The 23,675-nt window shown below is 53.3% G+C and overlaps 2 protein-coding genes across 2 annotated transcripts in view; both read left to right on the forward strand.

Annotated features, from left to right (window-relative positions):
• The first annotated feature begins 1,128 nt into the window (after positions 1-1,128).
• On the forward strand, positions 1,129-5,498 carry LOC139239494 (neurofilament heavy polypeptide-like). Its single transcript, XM_070868282.1, has 2 exons — positions 1,129-1,298; positions 2,561-5,498. Exons 1-2 carry the CDS (start codon positions 1,265-1,267, stop codon positions 4,780-4,782), a joined length of 2,256 nt encoding a protein of 751 aa, XP_070724383.1. The 5' UTR covers positions 1,129-1,264; the 3' UTR covers positions 4,783-5,498.
• Positions 5,499-7,708: 2,210 nt separating this feature from the next.
• Positions 7,709-23,675, forward strand: part of stx5a (syntaxin 5A) — a 60,735-nt gene continuing 44,768 nt past the window's right edge. Inside the window, exon 1 of the mRNA XM_070868292.1 lies at positions 7,709-7,825. The gene's annotated coding sequence lies outside the window, so the exon portion shown is untranslated. The remainder of the gene's footprint in view (positions 7,826-23,675) is intronic.

Here is a 23,675-nt window from a genome sequence, read left to right on the forward strand (position 1 = left end):
TAAATGCCGCGCCTTGCCAGCGACACACACATCCCAGGAATGAATAAATAGAAAACATTCTGCTCATAATCTGGCCCTTTATCCCCCGGTATCATTCTGGGGAATCTCCATCACCGCCCCTCCGAGGGCGATATATCCTTCCTGAGGGGTGGGGCCCAGAGCTGAACACAGTCACTCCCGATGGGGTTCTGACCCGAGTTTTGTAAACTCTAACCTCGCCCTCCAGCCCACCTTCATCCACTGCTTCCTCCCTTCACTCCGTTCTCCTCTTCCTACCCCATCCCTATCCTTTCCCCGTCCCACTACCCTCCTCTCCACTGTGTCTCCCCTTCCTCTAACTGTTCCCCTCTTTGCCTCATCCCTCTGCCCATCTCTTTTACCCCTCCCCTCTCCATCTTCATTCCCCCTCTTTCCCCTACCCTCTCTCTACCCATCCTTTGCTCCCCTCACCCCATCCCTCTTCTCTCCCTCCATCTTTCTCCCTTTCCTGCACTCTCTTCCCCCTCTCCCTTCCCTCTATGGCTTCTCTCCTCTTCCCTCACTATCCTTTCTCTCTCTCTCTCCTCCGCTCTCTATCCTCTCTCCCTTACCTTCCCTCTATCCCCCTCTCTCTCCCTTGTCCCTATTTCTCCCTTACCTCTCTATCTGTTCCCTTTCTCTCCCCTTCCCCCTCCCCTTCTCTCTTTCCCTATTCCCTCTCTTTCCCCACCCCACACTCTCCCCTCCTCCCTCCCATTCACATTCCCCCCTTCCCTCTTTCCCTTCTCTTCTCTTCTCTCTATCCTTTCTCTTTCCTCTGCTCTCTGTCCTCTCTCCCTATCCTTTCTCTCCCCTTCCCTCTTTCTCCCATTCACTCTCTACCCCCTTCCCTCACTCCTGTCCTCCTTCCCTTTTACCCCTTCCCTCACTCCTTCTCCCTTCCCTCTCTCTCTCCTCCTCCTTCCCATTCACTCTTTGCCCTTGCCTATCCTTTCTCTCCTCTTCCCTCTTTTTCCCATTCACTCTCCTCCCCTTTTCTCTCACTCTCCCCCTCCCCCTTTTCCCTTCCCTCTCCCCCCTTCCCTCACTCTCTCCTCCCCCTCCCCCTCCCCCTTCTCGCTCTCCCTCTCCCCCCTTCTCTCTATCCCCCTTTTCCCTTCCCTGCCCGCTCTCCCCCGGCTCCCTTGTTACGTCTCCGGGCGCCGCCCCGTCACAAGAGCCGGGGCCGGGGCCGCATTTGACAGGCAAAGCGGCGGCTCAGCAACCCGCTCCGGCCGGACCCAGGATGGGCTGCGGGGCTTCAACGAACGAGGTTACAGGTGGGTGTGGCGGCCCAAAACGCGAGCCCGGGACTCGTCCCCAGCCTGGGCAACAAAGTCAGCTGCTGCAAACCCCAGAGTATACACAGCACCCCCACATCTGGGCATTGTGTCTGGACACTGAACCCCAAAGTCTGGGCATTGAGCCTCCAAATCTGGATATTCAGCCCCAGACTGGACACTGAACCCCCACATCTGGGCATTGAGCCCCTGTCTAGACACTGAACCCCAAATTTGAACCTTGAACTCCTGTCTGGACACTGGACCTCCAAATCTGGGCCTTTGAGCCCCAGTCTGGACACTGAACCCCCAAATCTGGATATTCAGCCCCAGTCTGGACACTGAACCCCCAAATCTAGGCCTTGAACCCCTGTCTAGACACTGAACTCCTAAATCTGGCCATTGAGTCTGTGTCTAGACACTGAACCCCAGATCTGGGCATTGAGTCTAGACACTGAACCCCTAAATCTGGGCCCCTGCCTGAACCCCCAAATCTGGGCATTCAGTCCAAATCTGGGCATTCAGTCCTAGTCTGGACACTGAACCCCCAAATGTGGGCATTGAGCCCCTGTCTAGATACTGAACCCTCACGTCTGGGCCTTGAGCCCCAGTCTGGACACTGAGTCCCCAAATCTGTGCGTTGAGTCTCTGTCGAGACACTAAACCCCCCCCTTCCCCCAGTGCCAGCAAAGTGGGAGCCTTGCACCCCCCCACCCCCGCAATGACCAGAATAGATGTCCAGGAGCAGTTGACACAGTTGGAATCTGGGCCCCCAGATCGCCTGTTGTTGCAATGAAGAGTTTTGGTCTTAAGCACACCTCTCGCAGGGCATAGGAAAGCGGGGCGGAGGGGTGGGGCTATGGGGAGAGGAGGGTGGGTAAGAGGCCCAAGGTTAATGGGGAGAGTGGGGGGTGGGTGTGGAGAGAGAGGAGGGGTGGGGCTATGGGGAGAGAGGAGGAAGGGGGGAGAGAGGAGGGGTGGGGCTATGGGGAGAGGGGAGGGGTGGGGGTATGGAGGTATGGGGAGAGGTAGGTGGGGAAGAGGCCCGGGGTTAATGGGAGCCTGCCCTGGATTAAGAAGAAAGCTCAGAAGTATCTCAATCCCGACTCTTGCATGTGATGATTTGGGCGTTCGGGCCCCACCCAGCAAGCAGAAGAGAGTGGGGGGGCAGGGGCAACAATGATGGGCAAGAGGGCCAATATTTACACGGTCGCTGCCTACGCTTCGGTTCTAAATGAGTAATGAGCTGTTTCTCTCATCAGGTGCAGAGGCCACTGCTGGAGGCGTCCAGACTCAATCAGATGGGACACAAACCCTGGTGGACCCCCTCGCCACCATAATACCCCAAGGTCAGAAGGTGGAACCCACAGGGGTTGAGGCTGCACGCCCGGAATTAGATACCATGCCGTCAGAGGCCAAACCCGAGCCCCGAAAATCTCACGAGGAGCCTCCGCGAAAATATAGAATACCCGGACCCCAACTGCAAGCACTGGGACCCCTGCTGGACCTTAAACCCCTGGAGCTGCCCCCCCAAGTCTTGTGCGTTGCCCCCGTGCTCCAGGGCACGAAGACTCCACGTGCCCGCAAGTTCAAGAGACTCTCTGGTAAAACCATGCTGTCCACAGCTCCCGGCAAAATCTACGCAGCTGCAAATGTGTCGCAGACTGTGGCTGGCACCAGGGGTAACATACCTGCAGCACAGAACATGCCCCAAAGCCAACCAAGAGCTGCCCTAGCACTTGGTGGGGCTGCACCTCAAGATTCTGAAGATGTCACTCCAGAGAGAGCAACTGAACCCCGACAGTCTGAAGCCGTCACTCCAGAGAGAGCAACTGAACCCCGACAGTCTGAAGCCACCACTCCAGAGAGAGAAACTGAACCCCCAAAATCTGTATTTGTCACTACAGAGAGAGCGACCGAACCCCAAAAATCTGAGGCCGCCACTCCAGAGGCAGAAACGGAACCCCATAAATCTGTATCTGTCACTACAGAGAGAGCGACCGAACCCCAACAATCTGAGGACGCCACTCCAGAGGCAGAAACTGAACCCCACAAATCTGTATCTGTCACTACAGAGAGAGCGACCGAACCCCAAAAATCTGAGGCCACCACTCCAGAGAGAGCAGCTGAACCCCAAAAATCCGTATCTGTCACTGCGAAGGGAGAAACGGAACCCCCAAAATCTGTACCTGCCACTACGGAGGGGGAAACTGAACCCCAAAAATCTCTGACCCCAAAATCTGAAGATGCCACTCCCGCGAGAGCATCCGAGCCCCCAAAATCTGACCCCCCAAAATCTGATGCCATCACTCCAGCGAGAGTGACTGAACCCCATAAGTCGGAAGGCGGCACTCCAGAAAGAGCAACAGAACCCCAAAAATCTGAATCCACCAGTTCAGGGGCAGCAACTGAACCCCCAAAAACTGAGCGCATCCCTCTAGAAGCGTCACCTGAACCCCAGGAATCTGAAGCCGTTACTCCAGGGAGCGTGACTGAGTCCCAGGAATCCGATCCTGATGCATCTGGACCCCAAGAATCGGAACTTGAGGAGTCTGAATCCCAGAGTTCGGAATTTGAGGAGTCGGAACCCCCAGAGTCTGAAATTGAGGGGCTTGAACCCCAGGAATCAGACCTTGACCAGTCAGAAGCCCTAGAGTCTGAAATTGAGGGGTCCGAACCCCAAGAATCGGAACCCGGTGACTCTGCGTCCGTCAGCCCAGCAACTGAACCCCGCTTTTCTGAACTCCCATCTCTCAAAGAATCAGCTGAACCCCAAAAATCTGAAGCCATCACCCCAGACAGAGCAACTGAACCCCCAAAATTGAAAGCCGACGCTGCAGCAAGAGCAACTGAACCACAAAAACCTGAAGACGTCACTCCAGATAGAGCGACTGAACCCCCAACATCGGAAGCCGTCACTGCAGCAAGAGCAACTGAACCCCCAAAATCCGAACCCCAAAAGTCTGAAGCCGTCACCCCGGAAAGAGCAACGGAACCCCAAAAATCTGGACCCCCAAACTCTGAAGAGGTCACTCCAGACAGAGCAACTGAACCTGCAAAATCGGAAGCCGTCACTGCAGCAAGAGCGACTGAACCCCCAAAATCTGAGTCCCAAAAGTCTGAAGACATTACTCCGGAAAGAGCAACTGAACCCCAAAAATCGGAACCCCCAAAATCTGAGACCGTCAGTCCAGACAGTGCAACTGAACCCCAAGATCCTGATCCTGTCCCTCCAGAAACGGCAGGGGGGTCGCAAGAATCTGAAGCGTCCTCCGAACCCCAGGAATCTGGGGTCTCCCCCAAGGTTTCCAAAGCACCCCCGCGCCCCAGGAGCATGAAACCCCAGCTGCACCCCTGGAACCCCTTCTCCAACCTCCAACAACAGAGCCAGCTCCTCAACCCCCGGACCCTGTTCCCCCACCTGCAGCGCCAGAGCCGGGCCCCGGCCGACCTGAACCCCACCCCGGGCCGAGACGCGTCCTGAACACCCCCCCTCCCCGGGGATTAGAACGCCGTCCCTCGGAGAGATGGGAGCCCTCGCCCTCCCCATCTGTACCGCAAGAACCGAACCCCAAGAATCTAACGACACACACACACACACACACACACACACCCGCAGAGACGGTGCCCGAAACCCCAAAGATCTTGCGGCCACCCCACACACCACTTCCCACCCCCCCCAACCCCTCCTCTTCCCCACCCGCCCCCCCCCCCCCCCCACAAAGACGCAGATACCAAAGTAATTTGAGAAGCTAAAATAAATGGAGATTATTCACACGGCGGAACGCAGTTGAGGACCCGCGAAGAGAGTTGCCCCGGGGGTTGGCGGGGGAGGAGTTGCCCCAAGAGGGTACGAGAGAGCAGGACGAGACAACTGGAAGACCAGAGCCAACTTCAGAACCCTGAAACCCCACCCCCCCCTCCCTCGGTAGCCCTGGACCCTGCGCTGAAGGCCAGACGTCACATGCCAGGCTGCTGATTAGCCGATCCGAATGGTGCCGCCCCACTGAGCGTGGGTGACACCCCCCCTTTGCCCCCCCCCGTGCCCCTGTCGATGCCAGGAGTCCCGCCCCAATGGGCCAGCTGCCCCAGTCCCCCCCCCCCCTCACCCCCTCCCCGCTTTGCGTCACTTTCTCAATCTGCGGTGCGACCTCTCTCGTGACCTCGTGTCGAGAGCTTTGACTCTATAATAAAATCTGGTGCCTTGACTCTCGTGTCGGGTTGGGCTTTTGTGAAAGGGGCCGGTCGTGTTTACGAGGGGTCGCTGCCGGACGCGAGAGGGCGCGACTCCCGGTGAAGGCCCAACGTGCCGTGAGATTCCTTGCTCTCGAAAAGAGAAATCCGAGATAGGTGACCCAACAGAGGTCTTTAAAATGATGTCCTCAGGGCCTGATGGGCCTGGGAGAAACTGGTCCCAAAGGGCCGATACTTATACTTGTTCATGGTCATTACATGACGTACATGGACCTGATTCTGAGTACGCAAACATAGGCCGGTATGTTCAACACTGAAAGCATATATTCAGTATCAAGTAGGTATACTGGTTCTGGTAACATTGCAATACTAGATTTCACTCATTTCTCTCAATAACATGAAATAACACAGGCTAGTACATATTCTGTTCTGTATATCAGTACATTAGTGTATATAGGTACTCTGAGGAAGGACATTCTTGCTATTGAGGGAGTGCAGCGAAGGTTCACCAGACTGATTCCTGGGATGGCAGGACTGACATATGAAGAAAGACTGGATCGGCTCGGCTTATATTCGCTGAACGTTAGGAGAATGAGAGGGGATTTCATAGAAACATATAAAATTCTGACGGGATTGGACACGTTAGATGCAGGAAGAATGTTCCCGATGTTGGGGACGTCCAGAACCAGAGGTCACAGTCGAAGAATAAGGGGTAAGCCATTTAGGACTGAGATGAGGAGAAACTTCTTCACTGAGAGAATTGTAAACCTGTGGAATTCCCTACCACAGAAAGTTGTTGAGGCCAGTTTGTTAGATATATTCAAAAGAGAGATATGGCCCTTACAGCTAAAGGGATCAAGGGGTATGGCGAGAAAGCAGGAATGGGGTACTGAAGTTGCATGATCAGCCATGATCATATTGAATGATGGTGCAAGCTCGAAGGGCCGAATGGCCTACTCCTGCACCTATTTTCTATGTTTTTCTGTTCAAGACCAGGCCCTCAAATCTACCACCAAGCTCATGGTCTACAGGGGTGTAGTAATACCCGCCCTCCTGTATGGCTCAGAGACATGGACCATGTACAGTACACACCTCAAGTCGCTAGAGAAATACCACCAACGATGTCTCCGCAAGATCCTGCAAATCCCCTGGGAGGACAGACACACCAATGTTAAGGTCCTCGACCAGGCCAACATCCCCAGCATTGAAGCACTGACCACACTTGATCAGCCCCGCTGGGCAGGCCACATTGTCCGCATGCCAGACACGAGGCTCCCAAAGCAAGCGCTCTACTCGGAACTCCTTCACGGCAAGTGAGCCCCAGTTGGGCAGAGGAAACGTTTCAAGGACACCCTCAAAGCCAACCTGATAAAGTGCAACATCCCCACTGACACCTGGGGCTCCCTGGCCAAAGACCAGTCCGCCCTAAGTGGAAGAAGTGCATCCGGGAGGGCGCTGAGCACCTCAAGTCTCGTCGCCGAGAGCATGCAGAAACCAAGCAAGCGCAGGCAGCGGAAGGAGTGTGCGGCAAACCTGTTCCACCCCTTCCCTCAACCACTGTCTGTCCCACCTGTGACAGGGACTGTGGCTCCCGTATTGGACTGTTCAGCCACCTGAGAACTCATGTTAAGAGTGGAAGCAAGTCTTCCTCGATTCCGAGGGACTGCCGATGATATGATAATGTGAACCTGTGGAATTCTCTACCGCAGATAGCCGTTGAGGCCAGTTCGTTGGATATATTCAAAAGGGAGTTATTTGAGGCCCGTTACGGCTAAAGGGATCAAGGGGGTGTGGAGAGAAAGCGGGAGTGGGGTACTGAGGTTGCATGATCAGCCATCATCATCACCATCATAACAGGCGGTCCCTCGAAGCGAGGATGACTTGATTCCACGCCAAAAAAGGACGAGTTCACGGGTGTTTCAATGAAAGGCCCGAACTCCATTCTCAAGGGTGGAAGATACCTGTGCGTGGATTTTTTTAACGTGGGGTGGCCGTTGCACACCAGGAACGTATTGAATGGGTGTTGCAGTCTCGAATGGCCTGCTCCTGCACCTATTTTCTATGTTTCCATGCTGATTTCTGCGCTAGGGGTGGCGTGTCCCTTTAAACCTGTGGCCACGCCCCCTCCCCCTCTCTGGCTGCTGCTGGCCCCGGGGGGTGCGCGCATGCGCGGTGCGGGCAGGAGGAGGAGGAGGGCGACGTGGCAGTCACGTGGGGTGGAGCGACGCCGACGGACGGACAGCCGGGGCTCGAGCGGCGGCCCGACCCGCTCACTTCTTCGGGAGACCCACAGCGGGCGAGAAAAGCGGCTAAAGACACGGCAGCCCGCGGCGGTAAGCCCCTTGCCCCCGGACACCTGGTCTCCACCTCCATTTTCCACAAAAAAATAAAACGCGCCGCTTTTCTTTTTAACAGGGCGGCGCAACCTAACTTGGGAATGGGGGGGTAAAATGATGGACAGCGGCGCCAGGCCAATGGGTGGCCGGCCAGCCCTCCCAGCCGGCCAATCAGCGGCGGGAGGAGGCGGGACGAGCCGGCTTTCCCCACTAAGTTGGGTTGAGGCGCGCACTATTTAAGGGTGCGCCACCTTAAACCCTCCCCACCAAAGCTCTCACTTTGCATCCACCACTCATTCTGGCCCCATCTTTTGGTTGTTGCCCCACTAAAATAACATTTTCCTTTCTCCCCCCAATTGTAAATTCCACCCCCCCCCCCGCCGTCTCGCACTTTACAGTGGAAATTTCCTATGTCAACGCGTCACGCCGCAGTTGCGCCCTCCCCTCCTGCGGAGGCGCTGCAGGGTATGTGGGGTTGACGGGAGGGACGGAGACCACCGACAGAGAGGGAAAGGTCTCTGGGGGTCCCCGGGACGTCCCCTTTAGGAAAGGCGGCGGTGCTTCTGTCGTTAAAAGGTGCCAGCACGGACGACCTGCGCACAGGAAGATCCCGCAAACAGCAAATGACCTTGTTTGTGACGACGTCGCTTGAGCGGAGGAATGTTGGCGCCGGGGTGAACGCCGTCCCCTGCTCTTCTTCCACTAGTGGCCGTTGGGATCTTCTACGTCTCCACCCCGAGACGCTGTGGGGGGGCTATCGGTTTAATGTTTCGTCCGCAAGATGGCACCTGCGACAGTGCAGCGCCCCCTCGGTACTGCACTGGATTTTGGGGCTCAAGTCTCGAGAGTGGGGCTCAAACCCGCGACCTTCTGACTCTGAGGAGAGAGAGAGTGTGGTACTACTGAGCCACGGCTGACATTCTCGTGTTACAAATTGACCCACTGCTCTCTGGCCCAAACAGCCCTCTCAAGTGGACGTAAAAGATCCCATGGCTGTATTTCGAAGAAGAGCAGGGAGTTCTCCCCAGTGTCCTGGGGCCAATATTTATAGAACCCCAGAAATTTACAGCACGGAAAGAGGCCATTTCGGCCCACCGAGTCCGCGCAGGCCGACCAAGAGCTACCCACTTTCCCGCTCTCGGTCCGTAGCCCTGTAGGTTACAAGTGCACATCCAAGTACTTTTTAAATGTGGTGAGGGTTTCTGCCTCTACCACCCTTTCAGGCAGTGAGTTCCAGACTCCCACCACCCTCTGGGGTGAAGACATTTCCCCTCAAATCCCCTCTAAACCTCCCCCCAATATCTTTAAATCTATGTCCCCTGGTTGCTGACCCCTCTGCCAAGGGAAACAGGTCTGTCCTATCCACTCTATCCAGGCCCCTCATAATTTTATACACCTCAATCAGGTCTCCCCTCAGCTTCCTCTGTTCCAAAGAAAACAACCCCAGCCTATCCAATCTTTCCTTATCACTAAAATTCTCCAGTCCAGGCAACATCCTCGTAAATCTCCCCTGTACCCTCGATCAACATCGCTAAAACAGATGATCTGGTCATTTTCCCATTGCTGTTTGTGGAGGCTTCCTGTGCATAAATTTCCTACATTGAAAAAGAAAGACTTGGATTTATATAGCGCATTTCACGACCACCGGACATCTCAAAGCTCTTTACAGTCAATTAAGTATTTTTGGGGAGTATAGTCGCCTGTTGTAATGTAGGAAACATGGCAGCCAATTTGCGCACAGCAAGCTCCCACAGACAGCAATGTGATAATGCCCAGATCATCTGTTTTATGTTCTGTTGATTGGGGGATAAATATTTGCCCCATAACTCCCCTGCTCTTCTGCGAAATAGTGCCATGGGATCTTTTACGTCCTCCTGAGAGGGTCCTCGGTTTAACGTCTCATCTGAAAGACGGTATCTCTTAACAGTGCGGCGCTCCCTCAGTATTGTACTGGGAGTGCCAGCCTAGATTTTTGTGCTCAAATCCTTGGAGTGGGACTTGAGCCCACAACCTTCTGACTCAGGCGGGAGTGCTACCCGCTGAGCCACAGGTACACTTTATTACTTTAAAACAGATGATAGTCATTTTTCAATTGCTCTTTGTGGGAGCTTCCTGTACGCAAATTGGCAGCTTCATTTCTGACAGTGCAGCACTTCAAAAGTACTTAATTTGCTGTGAAGCGCTTTGGGACGTCCTGAGGTCATGAAAGGCGCATTATAAATGCAAGTTCTTTTGTTTCACTCTAGAAAGGCAGAGACTGTCACCGCTCAGTTGTTGCACCAAGGTTTCAGTTGCCAATCTTTGAGCTTGACTGAACGTCGACTGACTGCACTGCCTATTTCCGTGAGATTTGCATCATTGTGCTGGACGAATTCAGGGGGGAAAAAGTACTCGGTGTTTCATTAATTGAAGCTTGAATTTTATTCTGACTAAACGTGTCACCGTTGCTCAGTTGGTATCGCTGTCTCGCCTCTCAGTCAGAAGGTCGTGGGTTCGAGCCCCATTTCCGGGTGGGAGTCCGTAATCCAGGCTGACTCTCCCAGTGCAACACTGAGGGAGCGCCGCACTGTCGGAAGGGGCAGTACTGAGGGAGCGCCGCACTGTCAAAGGGGCAGTACTGAGGGAGCGCCGCACTGTCGGAAGGGCAGTACTGAGGGAGCGCCGCACTGTCGGAGGGGCAGTACTGAGGGAGCACCGCACTGTCGGAGGGGCAGTACTGAGGGAGCACCGCACTGTCGGAGGGGCAATACTAAGGGAGTGCCGCACTGTCAGAGGGGCAGTACTGAGGGAGCGCCGCACTGTCGGAGGGGCAGTACTGAGGGAGTGCTACACTGTCAGAGGGACAGTACTGAGGGAGCGCCGCACTGTCGGAGGGGCAGTACTGAGGGAGCACCGCACTGTCGGAGGGGCAGTACTGAGGGAGCGCCGCACTGTCGGAAGGGCAGTACTGAGGGAGCGCCGCACTGTCGGAGGGGCAGTACTGAGTGAGCACCGCACTGTCGGAGGGGCAGTACTGAGGGAGCACCGCACTGTCGGAGGGGCAGTACTGAGGGAGTGCTACACTGTCAGAGGGACAGTACTGAGGGAGCGCCGCACTGTCGGAGGGGCAGTACTGAGGGAGCACCGCACTGTCGGAGGGGCAGTACTGAGGGAGCGCCGCACTGTCGGAAGGGCAGTACTGAGGGAGCACCGCACTGTCGGAGGGGCAGTACTGAGGGAGCACCGCACTGTCGGAGGGGCAATACTAAGGGAGTGCCGCACTGTCAGAGGGGCAGTACTGAGGGAGCGCCGCACTGTCGGAGGGGCAGTACTGAGGGAGCACCGCACTGTCGGAGGGGCAATACTAAGGGAGTGCCGCACTGTCAGAGGGACAGTACTGAGGGAGCGCCGCACTGTCGGAGGGGCAGTACTGAGGGAGCACCGCACTGTCGGAGGGGCAGTACTGAGGGAGCGCCGCACTGTCGGAAGGGCAGTACTGAGGGAGCGCCGCACTGTCGGAGGGGCAGTACTGAGTGAGCACCGCACTGTCGGAGGGGCAGTACTGAGGGAGCACCGCACTGTCGGAGGGGCAGTACTGAGGGAGTGCTACACTGTCAGAGGGACAGTACTGAGGGAGCGCCGCACTGTCGGAGGGGCAGTACTGAGGGAGCACCGCACTGTCGGAGGGGCAGTACTGAGGGAGCGCCGCACTGTCGGAAGGGCAGTACTGAGGGAGCGCCGCACTGTCGGAGGGGCAGTACTGAGGGAGCACCGCACTGTCGGAGGGGCAGTACTAAGGGAGTGCCGCACTGTCAGAGGGGCAGTACTGAGGGAGCGCCGCACTGTCGGAGGGGCAGTACTGAGGGAGTGCTACACTGTCAGAGGGACAGTACTGAGGGAGCGCCGCACTGTCGGAGGGGCAGTACTGAGGGAGCGTGCACCGTTGGAGGTGCCATCTTTCAGATGAGACGTTAAACCGAGGCCCCATTTGCTCTCGGGTGGATGTAAAAGATCCCACGGCACGACTGGAAGTTGAGCAGGAATGGCGGCCGACTATTATTCCTTAAACAGTATCATGCAAACAGATTGGTCATTTGTCTCGCTGCTGTTTGTGGGATCGTGCTGGGCACAAATTGGCTGCGTTTCAAAGTTATTTATTCGGTCGTGAAGCACTTCGGATGCTTTGATGTGATATAAATTCAAAGTTCTTTTTCTCTGTCGAGCTTAAATATTGGGTGATTGAATGTTCCTTATATCAAATGGCCTGAGATGTGTTGGAAAGGTTCCTTACTTTGGGTATGCAAAACTGGCTTTCTGCCTTATTATTCAGCGCTGTATGCAAATTCCAACAAGGTGGCTCTTCCCAGCTTACTGAACCATACTGAACATTTACATGCCTATTCCAATGCTCTCCTGGCCGGCCTCCCACATTCTACCCGACGTAAACTACAGGTGATTCAAAACTGCCCCGTGTCCTAACTCACACCGAGTCCCGCTCACCCATCACCCCCTGTGCTCACTGCCCCGTGTCCTAACTCGCACCGAGTCCCGCTCATCTGTCACCCCCTGTGCTCACTGCCCCGTGTCCTAACTCGCACCGAGTCCGCTCACCCATCACCCCCTGTGCTCGCTGACCTACATTGCCTCCCGGTTAAGCAACACCTCGATTTCAAAATTCTCATCCTTGTTTACAAATCCCTCCATGGCCCTCATCCCCTCCCTATCTCTGTAATCTCCTCCAGCCCCACAACTCCCGAAATATCTGCGCTCCTCTAATTCTGCCCTCTTGAGCGAGCATCCCTGATTATAATCACTCCGCCATTGGTGGCCGTGCCTTCAGCTGCCTGGGCCCCAAGCTCTGGAACTCCCTCCCTAAACCTCTCCGCCTCTCTCTCTTCCTTAAAACCTATCTCTTTGACCAAGCTTTTGGTCACCTGTCCTAATTTTTCCTTATGGGGCTCGATTTCAAATGTTTTGTCTGATAACACTCCCATGAAACGCTTTGGGATGTTTAGAAACATAGAAAATAGGTGCAGGAGTAGGCCATTCGGTCCTTCGAGCCTGCACCGCCATTCAATGAGTTCATGGCTGAACATGCAACTTCAGTACCCCATTCCTGCTTTCTCGCCATACCCCTTGATCCCCCTAGTAGTAAGGACTACGTCTAACTCCTTTTTGAATATATTTAGACAATTGGCCTCAACAACTTCCTGTGGTAGAGAATTCCACAGGTTCACCACTCTCTGGGTGAAGAAGTTTCTCATCTTGGTCCTAAATGGCTTACCCATTACCCCTTATCCTTAGACTGTGACCCCTTGTTCTGGACTTCCCCAACATTGGGAACATTCTTCCTGCATCTAACCTGTCTAAACCCATCAGAATTTTAAATGTTTCTATGAGATCCCCTCTCATTCTTCTGAACTCCAGTGAATACAAGCCCAGTTGATCCAGTCTTTCTTGATATGTCAGTCCCGCCATCCCGGGAATCAGTCTGGTGAACCTTCGCTGCACTCCCTCAATAGCAAGAATGTCCTTCCTCAAGTTAGGAGACCAAAACTGTACACAATATTCCAGGTGTGTCCTCACCAAGGCCTTGTACAACTGTAGTAACACCTCCCTTCACTATGTTAAAGGCGCTATATAAATGCAAGTTGTTGTTGCCACCAACCCTGAAGCCAGGGATATTGGGGAATGGTGCAGCAATTTGCATCATATTCTGTATAAGCAGGCGATCTCCAGCTTGTCTCCGTTGCACCAAGCTTGCAATGGAGGCAGTTCAGAGAAGGTTCACTCAATTGATTCCTGAGATGAAGGGGTTGCCTTATGAAGAAAGGTTGAGCAGGTTGGCCTGTACTCATTGGAGTTCAGAAGTAAAAGATTCTGACAGGGCTTGACAAGGTGGATGCAGAGAGGCTGTTTCCCCTTGTGGGGAAATCTAGAACTCGGGGGTATAGTCTCAGAATAAGGGGCCGCCCATTTAAAACTGAGATCAGGAGGAATTTCTTCTCTGAGGGTTGTAAATCTGTGGAATTCTCTGCCCCAGAGAGCTGTGGAGGCTGGGTCATTGAGTATATTTAAGGCGGAGATAGACAGATTTTTGAACGATAAGGGAGTGAAGGGTTATGGGGAGCGGGCGGGGAAGTGGAGTTGAAGCCAGGATCAGATCAGCCAAGATCTCATTGAATGGTGGACCCCTGGCCTCAACAGCATTTTTGGGGAGAGAGTTCCAGATTCCCAGCACCCTTTGTGTGAAAAAGTGCTTCCTGACATCATCCCTGAACAGCTGGGCTCTGATTTGTTCTGGACTCCCACCACCAGAGGAAATAGTTTCTCTCGATCTACCCCATCGAATCCTTTAATCTTCTCAAACACCTCGATCAGATCAGCCCTTAATCTTCATACAAAGGATGGTAAAAGTGTGGAAAAAGCAGTAGCTGCTAGCTCAGTTATTCATTTTAAATCTGAGTGCGTTAGATGACTTTTTGCTAGCCAAGGGTATTCAGGGACACGGAGCCAAGGTGGATAGATGGAGTTAAACGACAGATCAGTCATGAATCTGATTGAATGGTGGAACAGGCTCGAGGGGCTGAATGGCCGCATCCTGTTCCACCATAGGCTGGGATTGTTTTCTTTGGATCAGAGGAGGCTGAGGGGAGACCTGATTGAGGTGTATAAAATTATGAGGGGCCTGGATAGAGTGGATATGACGGATCTGTTTCCTTTGGCAGGGTGGGTCAACAACCAGGGAGCATAGATTTAAAGTAATTGGGGGGAGGTTGAGAGAGGATTTGAGGGGAAATGTCTTCACCCAGAGGGTGGTGGGGGTCTGGAACTCACTGCCTGAAAGGGTGGTAGAGGCAGAAACCCTCGCCACATTTAAAAAGTACTTGGATGTGCACTTGGCTACGGACCGAGAGATGGAAAGTGGGATTAGGCTGGGTAGCTCTTTGTCGGCCAGCGCGGACATGATGGGCCGAAATGGCCTCCTTCCATGCTGTAAATTTCTGTGATTCCTGTTCCTATATTCCAGGGAATACAAGCCAAGAGCACGGTGTCGGCTCTGATCACAAGGTGGCCCTGTGGAAGGAGTTCCTGTCAGCTCCCCCAGCCCCACATGGGGAAAACATCTTGCGATCATTGACTGACCACGGGAAGATTTACTCGTTTTCTTCAAGTTTTTAGAGACTGGATGGAACCATGACAGATTTAGATTTAGACAGGAGGAGGCTCGAGTGGAGCATAAATGACGGGTTGGGCCCAATGGCCTGGTTTCTGTGCTGTATATCCCGTGTAAAATTATGTATATTAAATATCCACCCCAACATCCGGCTGCTAATTTAATAGTAACGCCACTAAAACCGGCAATCTTTTAATGTTGTGGGACAAAAAGTAGACACACCGTGTTTCCACTTGTGGGGAAGAGCATAACTATAAGATAGTCACCAAAAAATCCAATGGGGAATTCAGGAGAAACTTGTTTACCCAAAAGAGTGGTGAGAATGTGGAACTCGCTGCCACAGGGAGGCGAATAGTATAGAGGTACTTAAGGGGAGGCTGGACAAGAGGAGAAGGGAAGAGAGGGTTACGCTGATAGGGTGAGATGAGGAAGGACGGGAGAAGGCTCGAGTGGAGCATGGAGTGGTTGGGCCGAATGGCCTGTTTCTGTGTTGTATATTCGATGTAAACGTATATATGCTCGGCGTGGGATGGATCTGAGTCACCTGTACACTCTGATTTTGGAAGAACCACTACATTCTGGCAATCACAGCTCGCTGAAAACACAAACGAGCAGTCACAAAATGGAGGGGCTCGCAGACTGGGCCGTAAATGTATATATACTGGTGAAGTCTTGTTTATAAAGAGAAACTTAGAAGTGAAAGCGAAACGTGTTTTTGTAAGAGCGGATCTAAAGCTGTTGTAGCCGCCCTGATTATCTCTCAGTGAATTACCATCTCGTCATTCAGTGCACATGACGTTGGCAGAGGGCTAGCTCCTTGGGTCAGAGAGTTCAGTGCGTCTGTCCCCCGTACCTGTCTCTCTGTTTCTTCCAGCGCGTGAGGGGCTGTGTTGGTTATTGGACTGTGTTTGGTTAGGCCACAGCTGGAGTACTGCGTGCAGTTCTGGTCACCACAGTACAGGAAAGATGTGATTGCACTGGAGAGGGGACAGAGGAGATTTACGAGGATGTTGCCGGGACTGGAGAATTTTAGCTATGAGGAAAGATTGGATGGGCTGGGGTCGTTTTCTTTGGAACAGAGGAGACTGCGGGGAGACCTGATTGAGGTGTACAAAATTATGAGGGGCCTGGATAGAATGGAGATAGAAGGACCTGTTTTCCTTGGCAGAGAGGTCAACAACCAGGGGACATAGATTTAAAGTAATTGGGGGGAGGTTTGAAGGGGATTTGAGGAGAACTTTTTTCACCCAGAGGGCAGTGGGGGTCTGGAACTCACTGCCTGAAAGGGTGGTAGAGGCAGAAACCCTCACCACATTTAAAAATACTTGGATATGCACTTGTAACCTACAGGGCTACGGACCGAGAGCTGGAAAGTGGGATTAGGCTCGGTAGCTCTTTGTTGGTGTCAGCTGTGGCTCAGTGGGCAGCACCCTCGCTTCTGAATCAGAAGGTTGTGGGTTCAAGGGACTTGAGCACAAGAATCGAGGCTGACACTCCAGTGTAGTGCTGAGGAAACGCCGTACTGTCGGAGGGGCAGTACTGAGGGAGCGCTGCACCTTCGAAGGTGCCGTCTTTCGGATGAGACATTAAACTGAGGCCCCGTCTGCTCTCTCAGGTGGACATAAAAGATCCCACGGCCATTATTTCGAAGAAGAGCAGGGGAGTTATCCCCAGTGTCCTGGCTAATATTTATCCTTCAATCAGCATAACAAAACCAGATGATCTGGGTCATTGCTGTGTGTGGGAGCTTGCTGTGCGCAAATTAGCTGCCGCATTTCCCACATTACAACAGTGATTACACTCCAAGTATTTCCATTGACTGTAAAGCGCTCTGAGACATCTGGTGGTCATGAAAGGCGCTATATAACTGCAAGTCTTTCTCTTGGCAAGAGCACTTTAGCTAGTCCCACTTACCCCGCCCTTTCCCCGTAGCCTGGCCAATTTATTTCCTTCAGGTACTTATCTAATTCCCTTTTGAAAGCCACGATTGAGTCTGCCTCCACCACCCTTTCTGGCAGTGAAATTCCAGATCCTAACCACTCGCTGCGGAAATAAAGTTTTCCCTCATGTTGCCTTTGTATCTTTTGCCAATCACCTTAAATCTGTGTCATCTGGTTCTCGACCCTTCTGCCAGTGGGAACAGTTTCTCTCTATCTACTCTGTCTAGACCCCTCGTGATTTTGAACACCTCGATTAAATCTCCCCTTAACCTTCTCTGCTCCAAGGAGAACAACCCCAGGTTCTCCAGTCTCCCCAATTAACTGAAGTCCCTCATCCCTGGAACCATTCTGGTCAATCTCCTCTGCACCCTCTCCAAGGCCGTCATACCCTTCCTAAAGTGCGGGGCCCAGAATTGGACACAATACTCCAGTTGTGGCCGAACCAGTGTTTTATACAGGTTCATAATCTCCACGCTTTTGTACTCTATACCTCTATTTATGCAGCCAGGATCCTGTAAGCTTTTTTAACCGCTTTCTCAACCTGCCCTGCCACCTTCAAAGGAGAGTGGCATGTGCTTGACGGAAGTTTTCAGGATATTGAGTGGAACAGTTAGGGTAGATGGAGAGAATCTATTCCCGCTGGTTGGGGAGTCTAGGACGAGGGGGCAGAGTGTAAAAATTAGAGCCAGGCCTTTCAGGAGTGAAGTTGGAAACATTTCTACACACACAGGGTGGGAGAGGTTTGGAAATCTCATCCACAAATGGTGATTGATTGATTGATCTTTGTTAACCAAAGGTATTGAGGGATATTGTTGTTGTTGATATGGGCCAAAGGCGGATAGATGGAGTTAGGTCAGCCACGATCTCATTGAATGGCGGAACAGGCTCGAGGGGCTGAGTGGCCGCCTCCTGTTCCTCTGTTCCCTCACTTCAAACGCCATCATTTCGGCTGGCGTTCCCAGTGCATTACTAAGGGAGTGTCGGAGGGGCAGTACTGAGGGAGCACCAGACTGTCAAGGGGCAGTACTGAGCGAGCACCGCATTGTCGGAGTGGCAATACTGAGGGAGCGCCGCACTGTCGGAGGGGCAGTACTGAGGGAGCGACGCACTGTCGGAGGGGCAGTACTGAGGGAGCGCCGCACTGTCGGATGGGCAGTACTGAGGGAGCGCCGCACTGTCGGAGGGGCAGTACTGAGGGAGCACCGCACTGTCGGAGGGGGCAGTACTGAGGGAGTGCCGCACTGTCGGAGGGGCAGTACTGAGGAGTGCCGCACTGTCGGAGGGGCAGTACTGAGGGAGCGCCGCACTGTCGGAGGGGCAGTACTGAGGGAGCACCGCACTGTCGGGAGGGACAGTACTGAGGGAGTGCCGCACTGTCGGAGGGGCAGTACCGAGGGAGCGCCGCACTGTCGGCGATGCCATCGTTCTGATGAGATGTTTAAACCGATGATAATTCAGAGGTGCTTCACTTGAATTGCTGGCCCATGTGATTCTCAAGCACTAAAATAATGATGTTGACTTATCACTGCGCTACGGAAAAGCACGGTGACGGGTACTACGCTGCCGCTGTGGGATCTTGCTGTGCACCATTTGGCTGCTGCGTTTGCCGACGTGACGAGAGCAATTGGCTGCGGTGGCCAGAGGAGATCACCGGCTGCTCACTGGGTCAGTGCACACCGGTGATGTGGTTCCCGCTGTGCCCAAACGAGGGAGCTCCACATCCTGGTGTGTGCTGAATTGGTGCCGGGGAGCCTTATGCTCAGCCCGTGTCCCCAGGCTACGGAGGGGGAGTCGTCAGTTTGCGTCCTCGCTCCTGGTTGTGTACGTGACGGGGGGAGGACTCGTGTGGGTGTGCGTACGTTGGATTAGGACAGGACCGCGTTCATTTTGATTGGCACGTGAATTGGGTCAGGTAAAAGTCTGTCGATTTACAATACACCGCCTTTCAAGTCCACAGGACATCCCAAAGCGCTTTACAGCCATTGAATTACTTTAGGAGTGTAGTCACTGTTGTAATGTGGGAAACGCGGCAGCCAATTTGTGCACAGCAAGCTCCCACAAACAAATTAAATAATTGACCAAATTATCTGTTTTACTGATGTTGGTTGAGGGATAAATATTGGCCCCAGGACACCGGGGAGAACTCCCCCTGCCCAGTGCCAGCCGTGGCTCAGTGGGCAGCACTCTCGCCTCTGAGTCAGAAGGTTGTGGGTTCAAGTCCCACCCAAGGGACGAATACATAAATCTAGGCTGACTCTCCAGTGCAGTGCTGAGGGAGTGCCGCACTGTCGGAGGTGCCGTCTTTTGGATGAGACGTTGAACCGAGGCCCCGTCTGCCCCCTCAGGTGGATGTGAAACATCCCACAGCACTGTTTCGAAGAAGAGCAGGGGAGTCCTTCCTGGTTTCCAGGGTCAATATTTATCCCTCAATCAACATCACTAAAACAGATGATCTGGTCATTGTTAAATTGCTGTGTGTGGGAGTTTGCTCTGCTCAAATTGGCTGCCGTGTTTCCCACATTACAACAAAACTTAATTGGTTGTAAAGCGCTTTGAGACATCCGGTGGTCGTGAAAGGCGCTATATAAATGTCTTTCTTTTCTTCCAGTAGCAGCCATGGGATCTTTTACATCCACCCGAGAGGGCAGCCTCGGTTTAACCTCTCATCCGAAAGACGGCCCCCTCCAACAGTGCGGCGCTCCCTCAGCACTGCCCCTCCGACGGTGCGGCGCTCCCTCAGCACTGCCCCTCCGACGGTGCGGCGCTCCCTCAGCACTGCCCCTCCGACGGTGCGGCGCTCCCTCAGCACTGCCCCTCTGACGGTGCGGTGCTCCCTCAGCACTGCCCCTCCGACGGTGAGGCGCTCCCTCAGTACTGCCCCTCCGACGGTGCGGCACGGCCTTCTGACTCCGATGTAATTCTCGATAGTTTCTGCTCATGTGTTACTGTGTGAATGGGGAGCTAAGTTGGGGTCGTGGTTCTTCCCACGAGCTGAACGTCTCGGGATGCGCGGTGCGCCGGTCTCGTGCGTGTGGTGCTTTGAGTTTGCAACGTGGAAAGTTCACATTAAACGTGGAAACGGGCAGGTTTCCGTAGTTACAGAAGCTGGCTTTAGATGGGCAGAACTTGTTTGTTTGGACAGGAGGAATCCAGAGTGGAACATTTGAGAGATTTTTCTTTTGCAGGTCGGAGGGAGAAAGGAGCGAGATGGGTGAATGCATTACAGGCTGATTCGCCTCTGACTGACAGCAAAGGAAAGTCTGTAGAGCCAAACTAGGAGGTATTAGGAGGGGAGATTATAAGCTTGGTCGAAGAGGTAGGATTTAAGGAGTTTTCCCCGGTATCCTGGCCAGTATATACCCCTCAATCTACATCCCAATTCATCGTCATGTTGCTGTTTGTGGGAGCTTGCTGTGCCACGTTTCCCACATTACAACAGTGACCACACTCCAAAAGTACTTCATTGGCTGTAAAGCGCCTTGAGACATCCGGCGGTCGTGAAAGGCGCTACGTCAATCCAAAGTCTTTCTTTGTCCGTGCGTGAGTTGGTCAGCTATTCAGCCGCAGAGTGCATCACATTACACACTGAGAGACCATCAGCGGCAGGTCAGGGCCATAAAAGGAGCGGCGAGCAGCGGCCCTGGAGCAACGTGGCAGCGCGAGCTGGTGCAGGAGGGCAACGGCAGCGAAGAGGGCGACTGGATTGGACGTCATCAGGGTCCAGGTCGGTGATTGGAGCGCGGGCAGGTGCAGCAGGAGCAGCGAGAGATTGTAGTGGGATGTGATCGGGGCCCAGGAGAGGAGAGAGTTCGGGGCCAAAAGAGGCAAGGGCCCAGGGGCAGCACGGGCCCAGCCCACACTACGTTATGTGTGCACACTAGGTCCGTGCAGCAGAGCTAGTCTCCACTCGTCCTGGTTAACCCTTGCCACTGGACCAAGACCTAGCTCTGTCAAGCCTGTGTGGTGGCTGGTGTGCAACGGTCACCCCACGTTAAAAAAATCCACCCACAGGCATCTTCCACCCTTCAGGATGTAGATCAGGATCCGGAATATCAGGTTCTTCATTGAAACACCTGTGAACTCATTCCTTTTTGGCGTGGAAGCAAGTCATCCTCGCTGCGAGGGACTGCCTATGATGATAATGATGATGGCATCACAGCCGTGATGTGCCTGCAGGCGCTTGTTTCCAGCAAGATAGGGGTGAGGTGTAGAAACCCTGGCTGGTTTTTAAGTCTCTTCCGCCTATCCCTAGCTTGGGGCTGAAGGCTCACTGTGACTGAGATCAGTGAACACAGCCTAGAGCTGGGATGAATCCTGAACCGTGTGGCGCAGTACCACTCCCACGGGGTATTTACCTACTAGACTATCAGGAGAGCGGTCCTTTTATTGTACTCTGTTTTGTTTCTATATTCAAGCGGGAGTTAGATATGGCCCGTACGGCTAAAGGGATCAAGGGGTATGGAGAGAAAGCAGGAAAGGGGTACTGAGGGAATGATCAGCCATGATCTTATCGAATAGTGGTGCAGGCTCAAGGGGCTGAACGGCCTACTCCTGCACCTATTTTCTATGTTTTCCGAATTTACCTCTAGATTTGACTGTTCCAATGCACTCCTAGCCGGCCTCCCACATTCTACCCTACGTAAACTAGAGGTGATCCAAAACTGCCCTGTGTCCTAACTCGCACCGAATCTCGCTCACCCATCACCCACTGTGCTCACTGCCCTGTGTCCTAACTCGCACCGAGTCCCGCTCACCCATCACCCCCTGTGCTCACTGCCCTGTGTCCTAACTCGCACCGAGTCCCGCTCACCCATCACCCCCTGTGCTCACTGCCCCGTGTCCTAACTCACACCGAGTCCCGTTCACCCATCACCCCCTGTGCTCGCTGACCTACATTGGCTCCCGGTTAAACAATGCCTTGATTTTAAAGTTCTCAACCTCGTGTTCAAATCCCTCCATGGCCCTCGCCCCTCCCTATCTCTGTAATTTCCTCCAGCCCCACAACCCCCGAGATGTCTGCGCTCCTCCAATTCTGCCCTCTTGAGCATCCCTGATTATAATCGCTCCACCATCGGTGGCCATGCCTTCTGTTGCCTGGGCCCCAAGCACTGGAACTACCTCCCTAAACCTCTCCGTCTCTCTTTCCTCCTTCAAGACGCTCCTTAAAACCTATCTTGGTCACTTGCCCTAATTTCTACTTATGCGGCTCGGTGTCAAATTTTTTATCTCTTAACACTCCTGTGAGGCGCCTTGGGACGTTTCACTACGTTAAAGGTGCTATATAAATATAAGTTGTTGTTACACTGATCGAATCCTAATACAAAGTAGTTGGCCCATTCGACAGCAGTGATGTTGTGCTGAGTCACCCAACACGCTTCCAAAACCCGGCAGCATGTGCCTGGTTTGTGTACTAGAACATCGAATGTTCTGTCCAATGGGTCAGCCAGCTGGATGGAGTGTAAGTGCTGGTATTTTGTCAGCTGGAAAGCGATCCTTCAGTCTTGGCCGTTTGTCCAGTCCGTGCAGCTAAAACATCATGATCACACACGGTCCCTCGCACAGAGAGACAGACTATTATCTGAATGGTGACAGATTAGGAAAAGGGGAGGTGCAAAGAGACCTGGGTGTCATGGTACATCAGTCATTGAAGGTTGGCATGCAGGTGCAGCAGGCGGTTAAGAAAGCAAATGGCATGTTGGCCTTCATAGCAAGGGGATTTGAGTACAGGGGCAGGGAGGTGTTGCTACAGTTGTACAGGGCATTGGTGAGGCCACACCTGGAGTATTGTGTACAGTTTTGGTCTCCTAACCTGAGGAAGGACATTCTTGCTATTGAGGGAGTGCAGCGAAGGTTCACCAGACTGATTCCTGGGATGGCGGGACTGACCTATCAAGAAAGACTGGATCAACTGGGCTTGTATTCACTGGAGTTCAGAAGAATGAGAGGGGACCTCATAGAAACATTTAAAATTCTGACGGGGTTAGACAGGTTAGATGCAGGAAGAATGTTCCCAATGTTGGGGAAGTCCAGAACCAGAGGTCACAGTCTAAGGATAAGGGGTAAGCCATTTAGGACCGAGATGCGGAGGAACTTCTTCACCCAGAGAGTGGTGAACCTGTGGAATTCTCTACCACAGAAAGTTGTTGAGGCCAATTCACTAAATATATTCAAAAAGGAGTTAGATGAGGTCCTTACTACTAGGGGGATCAAGGGGTATGGCGAGAAAGCAGGAATGGGGTACTGAAGTTGAATGTTCAGCCATGAACTCATTGAATGGCGGTGCAGGCTAGAAGGGCCGAATGGCCTACTCCTGCACCTATTTTCTATGTCTATGTTTCTATGAACGAGGCTGACTTGCTTCCACAAGCGTTCACAGATGTTTCAATGAAGGACCCGATGTTTCAGTCCTGAACTCCAGTTGAGGGGGTGGAAGATGCCTGTGCGTGGATTTTTTTAACATGTGGTGACATGCATCATCCGTCTACTGTAGCTCGACGACAGAGGTTAAGGTGGTCTTAGACCTGGCCTGGTCACCACATTATAGGAAAGATGTGATTGCACTAGAGAGGGTGCAGAGGAGATTTACGAGGGTGTTGACCGGACTGGAGAATTTTAGCCATGAGGAAAGATTGGGTAGGCTGGGGTTGTTTTCTTTGGAAGAGAGGAGGCTGAGGGGAGACCTGATTGAGGTGTATAAAATTATGAGAGGCCTGGATAGAGTGGATAGGAAGGACCTGTTTCCCTTGGCAAG

The sequence above is a fragment of the Pristiophorus japonicus genome, chromosome 27 (genome assembly GCF_044704955.1).
Source record: "Pristiophorus japonicus isolate sPriJap1 chromosome 27, sPriJap1.hap1, whole genome shotgun sequence".
NCBI classification, from domain to species: Eukaryota; Metazoa; Chordata; class Chondrichthyes; family Pristiophoridae; genus Pristiophorus; species Pristiophorus japonicus.